This window comes from Pundamilia nyererei, unplaced genomic scaffold (assembly GCF_000239375.1).
Source record: "Pundamilia nyererei isolate P.nyererei 1_Seehausen unplaced genomic scaffold, PunNye1.0 scaffold00001, whole genome shotgun sequence".
Taxonomy (NCBI): domain Eukaryota; kingdom Metazoa; phylum Chordata; class Actinopteri; order Cichliformes; family Cichlidae; genus Pundamilia; species Pundamilia nyererei.
Genome location: NW_005187402.1, coordinates 7955983 through 7967369, shown reverse-complemented (window position 1 = coordinate 7967369; position 11387 = coordinate 7955983). Strand labels below are relative to the sequence as shown.

Sequence of the window (11387 nt, the reverse complement as noted above, 5' to 3'; positions counted from 1 at the left end):
AGTTCTATTAAATCTAAAAGTTCTATAAGAGAACAGCAGTCCAAAAGAAAATGCCCCACTTTAGCCCTGAAATACATTCCTTAGTTGCCATCTTTGTGCTTTGCAGCAGTGTTTCTTTTAGGCTGTGTGCATAAAAGAAGAAATGCAAGAGGTGGGAACTGAAATGCTGAGAAAAAGTGAAGTGTACTTGGGACCCAGATTGTTAAACACTGTGTGAGGGCAGGCCTGTAGGGGGGTTGGGAGGGGTTGACAATCTTGTCCTGGCACAGTACAAGAAAACCACAACTGATGTAAGTAAACCCTGTTTAATCTAGCCTGACTCATAACTAGCAACTCCTATTTAAACTCTGGACCCAACTACAGTGATGACTTTACAGAGGCTGTGGCTTCATACGGTTAAAGGTACTTCTGACACAGACATTTCCACATTAAGGGGCCACAAGGCCATCTTCTTAAAGGAAAAGGCTGAGCTGGTAGCATGAATCACTGTCACCACACACATTCAGAGGCCACAATTTCTACTGCACATCATGTTTGTTACTTTTACACCAAGCTTTGTTCAAGTTTTCAACATACAGTGTGTTACCTTGACTCTCTGAAGGATACAGGAACAATTTTTCCTACCCATATAAGACAGCCCAAGTTACATTTTTGCAGCAGTACTGATGGTTATCAAAGCCAAGCACAGCCAGTGCATGCAAGCGTGCATGACTGCTGAATGCTTATTAGAGCACTTCAATCAAGGCTTGAGCATCCGTTTTCCTCATTGGATCCAGCTTATGCTATACTGAATTCACATCAAATTCAAAATAAAGGTATCCATCATTATTTCGTCATATGTAACAGATAGGCCTTAGTCTAACAATGCGCCTCATTCAGTTTAATACACTGTAAAATTACAGTCAATAGATTTGCATCTTTAAAAAAACAAAAAACAAAACAAAACAAGAGACAACAAATAAAGCAGCTCATTATCTTGCTGCTTAAACAGAAGTCAGCCTAAGCACTTCAAACTTGGGCATCGCTGTAAACAAACTCAAGGTAACCTTCACACATTGCAGCCCGTCCCATGTTCCAAATGGTTTTCCACATAATCCACATTTTTTGCATAGCCTTTCCAGAGAACTCCGGATGTGACATAACTACAACGCCACAGGATGAACTGATCTTGATCCCATCCTGAGTCAAACAACTGGATCAGGCATCTGTGTCAGCAGGTAAATAAATGTGGACGATTTATTAAGTTCAGCTATATGCTCTGTTTACTATGTCACGGGTCAGAAGCAGTGTATGGGGCGCTAGCAAAAGAGCTAACATAGCATAGAAGAAGCCAAGAACAAAGCTTTAGGATTTTGGAGACATTTCACAACAGCTACCTCTACAGATTTCCTCTGTTTATTAATAACAGACTTTGAATTAACCACAAACTGGAGTCAAGACCTACATCCAACAGTAACAATACATTCCTGCCACTCACCTGTTCTCACTTTTAGTATCTAAATGTTCAGTTTAACATTTGCTAATAAGGTTTTATTGCCACCCAATTATCATTGGGTGGCATGATAATTTATTTTTTACTTTTATTAAAAGGCACAATGGTTATTTAAGAGTCTGGCAGTTTCACAGTAACCTGGTATCATTGTTATTAAATATTTCTGCGCAAGTAGATATTAATAGTTTTTATATATAATAAGATATATAATAAACAAAATAACATTAAAAACTTTAATGCCATAACAGCCGAATTAAACAGAACAGGAATATCAAACCTTTTATTCCTGGCTTTAGAGTCAGTTATATGTACGGACACTTTTGTTGCCTCCGTTTCTAAACAAAGTCGACACATGCCTCCTTAGCACTCACTTCCACTGCAACACCAAAGTGTAGCTTTGAAACAATTACCATGTGAACTTATACTTCCAGATTTTGTTGCACAAACTATTCGATTGTTTGGGAAAAAAAAAAAAAAAAAAAAAAAAAAACACCTGTTAGGTTCATGTAATGTGTTATCTTTACCTCACCTAGTACCCTGTTGCTGTGACATCAAAAACATAGCAAAAAATTTTTCTTTACTGAAAAAGTCTGAGTGTTGCGGGGTTTTTTGTTTGTTTGTTTTTTAAACTTCACTTGCAGTCCCTCTTCATCTGCCGTTACTTTTCTAAAAAGAGCAAACCTTTAAACTGCTAGCAAACTGATGCTACCTAGCATGTTACTTGTGCAGTTCTTCAAATTATGTTACCAAATTGTTGTACTGGCTGCCCTGTTAAAGATTCTGCCACCCAGTAGTTATTATTTGAACAATTTCTTACATCATGTGACTCAAACAGTGAGAAACAAGGGTGAATTTTAAATTTTATGCAGGCAAGAAGAAAAGCTGGGGAAAGTTGAGTTGGGCTTCAAAAACACTTTTCTTTTTTTACATTAAGATCAACTTGCAAAAGGTCAGTGAGCTGATTTGATAGAAAACAAACAATAGCATGCCACTGACACTTAACTTTGCAGGAATAAAAATTCTGTGTAATTCAAAATTAAATTAAAAAAATATATAAAGTATTTGAAATGACTCAACATTCACTGGAAACTAAAGAAATATCTTACTTTGACAATTTATCAGTTAGGTTTGTCAATGTACAACTGCTATGAATTTAGGGGATTTTATGACATGTAGTACAGAAATGTTTCTTTGAGTTGTGCCAAGACTGGGAGAAAAAAAACAAAACAAAAAGAACAACAACTACTGAACATTACAAACACGAAACAATATTGTTGTAGAAATCATTACTTGGGTTTAGGAAAACGTGTCACTATGAACTCAGTTCAGTTCATTGCAAATTCGAATTAAAGCACTATTGTGCTTCTATTCATTTAAGATGGACTATATGAATGAAGTGAATATCAAGGAATCTGCCCCACAGTCTGCAAAATCAAAGTGTGGAAATAGAGGACATATCATTTGGGCTGAAGACAAGAGGGTCTCTAAGGTTGCAGTAGTGCCCATCTGTAAACATCCTGCTTCCCTAACTACGACTCTGTTTTCTCAGGTTACAATTGTTTGGTTGTTGCTGTTGTTTATTTTTTCACTACATCTACATTAAGAAGTAAAGAGAAAGGGAGATATTACGCAAGTACATACAAGTATGGCTACTGGTAACAGTAGCCTTCATTTATAATCCATGTGCAACTTGTCTTACACCATGCATTTCTTGTAATTAAATCTGAGCATTTACAGTCTCTATAAAACATAACACAAAACAAGGAACATTTAATTAAAACTACAGAAACAACTGTTAATGTAGTTATTAAAATAATCCGAATTTGCCAGCAAGATATTTAACCTGTTCAAACATTTATTTCATGTTTGCATATGACATCCCTGCAGGACTCAACCATGTATGCTTAGCATAAATTATTACTATGTCACAACTAGTAAAGCTAGTTCAATTTACTTAGGAGGGGTGTAAAATTCTCCTGATCAACAGCTCGGTTCAACTCATTTTTAGGCTATGGTTTGGTTTACAGTTTGCTAAACGTTAGAAAAGTGGGTAATATTTTAACTGCTGAACGATAACAGAAGTCATATGTCCAGTTCACTCTTTAACTGTTTACATTTACTACAACGTTTTAACAGCTCCAAAAGGCAAACTTGCATTCCATTATACTGTGGACACTTTTGAAGCCATTTCTCATATGCAATCACTAATTTACCAAACCACAAAAAATCCTTTTTTTTTTCTTTTTTTTAAAAAAAAAAGTATGTATAAATAAAGTTATATTTGGCCAAAATTAATTAGGGGTAAGATTACGGTTGTCAAAATGATACTCAGATATTAAATCAATACCAAAACTATTATCAAATTACAACATTTATTTGTAACTATATCAATACAGACAGTGGTGTTTTGTCTCCAGCTGACACACGACGCCACTGTGGCCAGATAGACACACAGCTCCTCCCCTCACTAATAGCTGAAGAAGTTAACTTTCACAACGCTTTAGGAGGACTTTAAAGAGGTCAATAAAGCTCCTGTTTCACCAACATGTAAGCAGTAAACAGTGATCTTCAATCTTAACCTGGCCAAGGCACATATTAGCCAAATAACTATTAGCAATTACCCAATAACCACATTGGCCATCTGCTGTCATTAATTCAGCAGCTAGAAAACCGTGGGTTACGGATGGAATATTGAGCCTTGACAGAGCTAATTAAGGACAGGTGCAGAATTTGGGTTGCTGAATGTGCAGAGCATTTTTGCAGAGTGCGGAGAACTAATCTGAGCAAATAAAGAGCAGCTAAGTTAGATGGGTTTCAATTCTGGAGCGCAGAGCTGAGGATGTAAGGAGATCCAGACTAACGCAGAGCAGTGTGAACAGTGAATGAAAGAGAGGCTGGAGGCAGATGTTTGACATAATGGAAAAAAATACAGCAACATAACTTGACCCCCCACCCCCCTCCTAAAATAGAATTAAAATGTTTTTGTTTTTTTTTAAATTAAAAAAAACCCAGTATGGTGACCGCCATATTTTTTGATGGTAAGGTAGACTGTCACTGTTTGTCTACTTAATAGAACACTTTTCTTCGCCTCAATTTAAGCAAGCAGAACTGATAACATTTGCTGCCTAGCTCCAACATTGACATTATTGTTTTACAATTAACCATAGCCAGTCTTAATGACAACAGATGGCTAAGGTGACTATCAGAAAATACCTAACAGTTTAACAGTTAATGTTAAAATGTGAGCTGACCAGGTTGACATTTATTCAATATTAATGAAATGGGAGCTTTATTGACCTCTCAAAATTCCTCCAAAAGAATTGGGAACATCCACTATTTCAGCTACTTGTGATAAGAGGTCCTGTGTGCAGGTGTCAACAAGAGGTGGCAAAGATGGCACTGTAGGCATCGATGCTTTTGCAACTAAGTATCAATTCTGACAGCTTTGTTTAGTCTCCATCCAGATGGCTACAGCGGTGAAACAAAGTTTGGCTTTTTTTTTTTTTAAATGTTATATCAATCCCTTTGTTAGGAACGTAATAAAACCTTGACAACGGCAGCAGTAGTTTTAGGCACAACACCAGGGCTATTTTTTTAGGTTTTGCTCTACATGGTATAATTTATATACCTGAAATCTTTGGTACCAGATTTGTTGAAAAAGTTATACCAGACTGTTTGGGCACGTTACAAAAAACAAACATAAAAAACAAAACAAAAAAAAAAAAAAAACCCCACAAGCTAAGGAAGATAAGGTCATATCTATTAATTAATTTAATTTGTTATCACAATCCACAGCAATGGACTGGAAAGTAAGAACATTAATTCCCATATATCAGACTTAGTTTCAAAGTGCATAGATCTTTATCAAAAACTGTGCAAACTGCTGCTCTTTTCTCCCCATTTAGGGCATTTCAGACTATATCCAAACAAATGTATTTTCAATTCAAAACTTAGCAGCTGTCAGTGAACACCGTTGTGTTTGCGGTATCCTATCTTGTTTACACTTGGAAGAGCTTTCCAAAAATTCCACTTCTAGTGAGCCGAGTTTCCGTGTGAGTGACACAGCAAAATGCATTGAAAATGCTACATATACCTTCCTATGTGTGGACAACATGTAAAACAAATAGGAAAAACTCCAAATAAGCCCAAATAATAAATCCATACCAACATATTTAGATATATTTTGCAATAAACAACAGCCTAAGTCAATATTCCACCAATCTCACCAGACACTTGGCATCTTTGTGGATGGTCTTGACAGGTTTGGTATTTGGCTAGTTTGCTCATGCAGGGAATGAAAGGAGGCTGTACAGATCTTTATGCCACAATCATTTCACATAAACGCTACTCCTCTCAGCTAATCTATATAAAACGATACAAATAAGCTAACAAATCAATGAAAACATAAATAAACAACTTATTTTTCATTATTGTACATGGTTGTAGAGATCTCAAGTAAACCAGTAACGCGAGTTACTAGCTGTACTGTTTAGACCGGCCAGAGAGAAAGGGGAATAGAATGAGATTAGCCATTAGCCGTTCAACACAAGCTCTGTGCATGCTGTGGAGGCTCAAGCGTGTTCCAGTGTTAATCTGCATGGTAATGTTCACGTGCCCAAACGAAGCCAGGACACCCAGCCCTAATGGATTAATCTACACAGACCTTCTTACTCTGAGATTACAAGTTCTAATTGAACTAATTTATCCAAATCACTTTCAAACTATCTGCTGATATGACACTTACAGAACCGACAGTTTCTCCTTATTACAATTTCAGGCCTTAAAAAAAACAAACAAACATTTAAAAAACATAAGGCCTCCACTTTTAAATGCCTGGGAATGGATTATGGAAAAAGACTGAGGTAGAAAGGTGTGGTTTGCTGGTTCTGTATGTTGAAGCACAAATTAAAACAGGTTGTATAAAAATGGGTGTGGTTAATGACATACTGATTGATTACATATTAATATTTGTCAAGAATTATGGCGAGCTGAGTTCAGACAATGCAGTCATACCTGCAGCTTCCAGTAAAGCTTCAAGTCTGGCCTGTGTCTCTGGATCAACTGTTCTCAAATCTACTCCATCTGTAGCGCTGGACAAAAGTAACTCTGACGCTGTCTTCATAATGGGGTTATCCAGGTCCTCCTGGTCCAGAATGAATGACTCCACCTGGGAGAGACAGGTAAGGGTCAGCAACAAAATCTTTTCCCCACTGAGAGCTAGTTTATGATACCATTTGGATTGCAGGCCATTAATTAAAGAGTATCAAATCTATATCAGGTTAGTATTTATAAAAATACAAAAAGGCAAAAGGAAAATAAGAAATTACACTACTGAAAACATTATTTACATTACTCTGTATAAAAAGCGGCCGTACGCATACAAATGCACCACCTATAAAAAGACCAGGCATGTGGCTCTTGTTTATTTATGGTTTCTCTCAACAGAGGGAAAGCAAAAAGGAGCACAAGGATAAGAGTCAAAGCACAGGAAGTGCTACGGCCGGGAATTACAGCCCCTAAACACACACACGGATTCAGCTGAGAGTCAGCTGCCCAAGCAGAGCTCTACAACCTCATACCTGAGCTTTGGCTCTCAGATATCATAGTCTGTACTACAGAGTTTCTTTCACAAAATAAAAAAAGTTTTTGTTTTAAAAAAAGAAGGGGATCAATAAAATATATTTGTAAATGTGACTACAGCACAAGGCTAAATTGGATCTACAGTCACATATATTACTGAAAAAACAGAAATTAAAGGTGAAAATGAAAAAAAAGATTGTTTTTCATCTGCTCACATTTGAAAATGTATACTCCTCTATCCATAACCATTAATGAGTATGACAAATCACAGATATAAACAAATAACCTATACAAATAACTTTTTAAGTCAGACTTTGACAGCTGGATGTTTAATTCTGTTTGCATCTTCAAAGTAACATCTTAACTGTATCCAGATAGCTGTGGAAATGATTTTGTTAAAAAGCAGGTGAAGTAAACAAAACTGTCTGAACACCAACATGGGATATATAAATAATCTGTGCAGGGCTTCATGCAAGGGGATTCATTGCATTTGATCAAGTATTTATGGTACAGTAGGTCTGGTATACAGATTACCTACTGACCAATATAAATACCACAAACATTACCTCAGACAGAGAGACTACCAGGAAAGGTATGATTCTAAATATGATCTTGAATAAATTACTGGTCATTTTCAAACAACCCCCAGCAAAACCTGAGAAAGAACCAATATCTCTATGTCCACACACACACACAAGCTGCAGCAGACTTTCGGGGTCTGGTCCAGAGAGAAACTGTTGTGAGGGAGTCAGCATTCAGCAATGTGGAGGAATTCAGCTATATGAAAGGAGTGCAGTGCACAACAGTCCATGGGGGATGTAGTTCTACAGAGGCCTTTATCATCAACAATGGGTATCACTCTTCAGTATTAATGAACTACAGTTCCCAGTGTTGGTATCCACAGAGCTGGAAAGGCCTAGAATGGCATCTACTTAATCCTGGGGCTCAGATTTTTGCTACTACCCAGTGCAGCGTGTTCTCCACAGGAGTGAAACACCACAACAAATGCTCCCTTTCAGCCTTATAAAGTAGACTGGGTGAGCAAGAAAACATGATTGCAATGACATGCCTTTGCAATTTGAGGCAAGTGACAAATTAAATATTTTTTTCTGCCGCTGCTACACAGCTGAGCTAATGCTCAGGCAAAAACAGCAGGATATATTGACAGCTGGATGAGCTAACACCCTCACTTGTCTATCAAAGGTGTAGCAGTGTGTCTTAGACAGAGAATCCATTGGTCACATACTAGCCATCCATAAACAAGACAGCTCCACAGGTCCAGTGCTCCTTGGTGCAGGTTCATTGAACACCAAGAACTTTTCAATGGAAGCGTTTTTTTAATAATACAAACTACCGTACACTAACCCTCAAGTTGCCATGAAAAAAGTCACATGGACATCTGACAAGTTTGTGCAAATCAAGCAGTCTAACAACTTCCATTTCAGTGTCTGCTGCTGTCATACGATATGGTAAACTCAATTATATGGGAACAGTAAAGCTGCAAAGTCTCATAACGTTCAAACGGACGCTGTAAAAAAATAATAAAATAGCGAGGCATTTCATGAGTGACTATAGCTCTGAAAATTTTGACAAAAATCCCCTAAGATGTGGCTCTGTCACACGTGCATTTGAAATGCATATATGACAGGGTGACTGAGGGTTTTACACACAATTTAAACTATGTCATCCCAGATGACAAAACATGTCTAAAGTGCGTTTAGCTGACGGGATGCAGTCACACCTGTCCGCCGTGTGTGACATTGAAAGTTGGACACCTCTCAACGTGAACTCAAATCGCCCTCAAAATGTGACAACGCAAATAAAGCTGACAATCACCGTGGCCATCTGAACGACCTAGGTGAACGGCTGGAAGACCAGTTAGCTAATTAGTCGACACCGACTGTGGAAATACGAGCAGCAAAATAATTATATTTTTAAAAATCCGAATCTAAACCTATCGAAAAGTTAGCCTAAGGGACAATCGGTGTTGATTTACATGGTGTGGTGGGAAAAGTGACGTAATTGCACCACAACTATGAAATGGTAGATATTTAGCTGGCCGTGTACGTCCGTGGGTTTGTGGGCATCATCCATTTGCCGTGGCTGGAAAGCTGCTGGATAGCTTGCAAACTTGTGATGGGTGTTGCGAGACGACAGCTCCAAACGAGGCCGTCGTCGCTTACACCCGAACTAGGCCGTGGCCACAGCCTGCGCTGCATAAATAAAACATTTCAGCCGGTTGGCGTGAACAACTGCTCCTGTCTCACCAAACATGATCGACAGTAAACTGTCCATAAGCGTCTCAACTGACGAGGGGTGTTATTCTGTTGACGGGTTGGTTAATTTTACGTAATTTTAGCGGCCTGGGAGGGGGTGGCTGCCAACTGCGAGCTAATGTGCTAGCTAGGAGCCAGCTCGCGCTAGGAGAGGAATGTTGCCTAGCTCTATGGTTAGGCTTAGCTAACTAGCTTAGCGTAGCTACCTCTGAAACCTCGTCTTCGTCGCTGCCGGATCCTGGACCCGAAGAGAGGACGGCTGCGGCCGCTAGTTTGAAATCCAGTCTTTCGGCAGCAGGCCCGCCTGGCTCGCCGTACAAACGTACTTTCTTTCCACCTACACCAATCCCAATGCCCCCTAGTCCGACTCCTCCTGGTGTCGCTCCTACCCCCATCCCTGCCACTGGGGAGCGAGGAGTCACCGAGTCAATCTCGTCCTCGAAGCCGTCCGTCAGCATTGCCGTCCCGGCTACTGCATCCTGCATACTTGTGTTCACGATACGTGCGTTAACGTGCTAGTTGTTGACTTAAATGTCTGTCCAGGCGCGTTCTTGTGGAATATTCGCGTGATTTTACTTCAGGGAATCCAGAAACTCTCCCGAAGCGAGGGTTGAGGAGGATCTCTTTCCCCCAGCCATTAACTTTCTAACAACCTAACCCGATACGCACAGTTTCTGAGAAACGCCGCCCTTGTGGAAAATCCTCTCGACCGTATTGGTTCATCAGGAGAGACGTGTCTCTTTTATTGGTTAAAGCTGATGCTTGTCAAAATGAGCCCGCGACGTCATGTTAGGTTTACCAATATCACGAGGCAGTAGAACGAACGTCAAGACATGACATGGTAGGCCAACTTAACTAGTTGCTAGTTTTACTAGTTGATGTAAACTCATGTTGGGATACCGTTTGCACATAAGGACTACTTCGAAAGTGTACTGACACTCTTTGTAAATTATAATGAATCATTTAGTGTGATTTTTTAAATGTAAAATAACGGGTATCAAGTCATTATTGAGTGCTTCCAATTAAATATAATGCAGTTAAATAATTTATTGGTAATCATACATAATAATTTAAAGAAACAAAAAATTTTTTTTTAGCAAAAATACGCACACAAAAACAACAAAAATTAACAAACAATGCTGTATGATGAACAAACTTTTCATTCACAGATAAGTTAACAGTGTAATTGATGCTCTGAAACTATAACCTCCAAAATGAGTGGTTCTCATTGTGGGGTTTTATGGGGTGGGACATTTTGCTGGTCCACTTATTTCATTTGGGTAAATTGTCTGCACAAATACATGTAAAGTAGTTCTGAGTGGTCATCTAACGGGAATGATGTCTTCCAGAGAAGAGATCTGAGAATTTGTTCTGTTTTCAGTGTGTCCCGATAAGTCCTGAAAGTGAAACACCACGCATGAAAACAGTACCTTCACTCCCATGAGAGGAATGCAGCCAACATTAATACACCTGTATACCACTATACCCTAACAAGTCCAAATGTCTACTGTGAAAGAAAGTCCATTTGTCACAAGATATCCTTGAGGCTTATTGAACTGTGCGTGCTTTGGCGACTTTTGTACAAGATTAAATACACAATGGTGACTTCAGTGATGAATAAATACTTCACTTGGACTGCCCTCTAGTCCAAAAGATCACTGTAATGTACTCGTAAAGTCAAAAGCCTACCTGGAGCCTTGTTTGTGTTTGATGTAATCTTACAGAACTACCAGTGAATTCAGGGTTGTCACCACCATGAACCAAGAAATCTGAACTACACAAAGGTCCTAGATTGTGTTTACACCTTACCTTATAGATCACATTTGATTCAGTAAGGACTGAGTGTGGTTAAAAACAGTGTATTTCATTCCCTTTGGTTAAACCCCATGTGACTGTGTTTGATTATTGTGTGACTATTCATACATTTTTTGAAAGCATTTATTTCCAGAATTGTGTGCTTTATATGTTTTAACTAGCAGTGTACACCAATACTAGATGAGTGTAACCTTGAATAAGCAGCATTACTGAAATAATGATAA

The 11387-nt window shown here is 38.6% G+C and overlaps 1 protein-coding gene across 8 annotated transcripts in view; it reads right to left on the bottom strand.

The window, feature by feature from the left end:
- Positions 1 to 10052, bottom strand: part of ankhd1 (ankyrin repeat and KH domain containing 1) — a 31358-nt gene extending 21306 nt beyond the window's left edge. For 7 of the 8 annotated variants that reach the window (XM_005719658.2, XM_005719659.2, XM_005719660.2 and 4 more), the window contains exons 1-2: positions 9555 to 10051; positions 6506 to 6659 (exon numbers count right to left, since the gene is read on the bottom strand). In XM_005719658.2, coding sequence (XP_005719715.1) covers positions 6506 to 6659; positions 9555 to 9833 — 433 coding nt within the window. In that variant the 5' untranslated portion in view covers positions 9834 to 10051. Of the gene's footprint in view, positions 1 to 6505; positions 6660 to 9554 lie in introns of all 8 variants that reach the window. The other variant, XM_005719663.1, reaches the window with a different exon arrangement.
- Positions 10053 to 11387: the final 1335 nt, after the last annotated feature.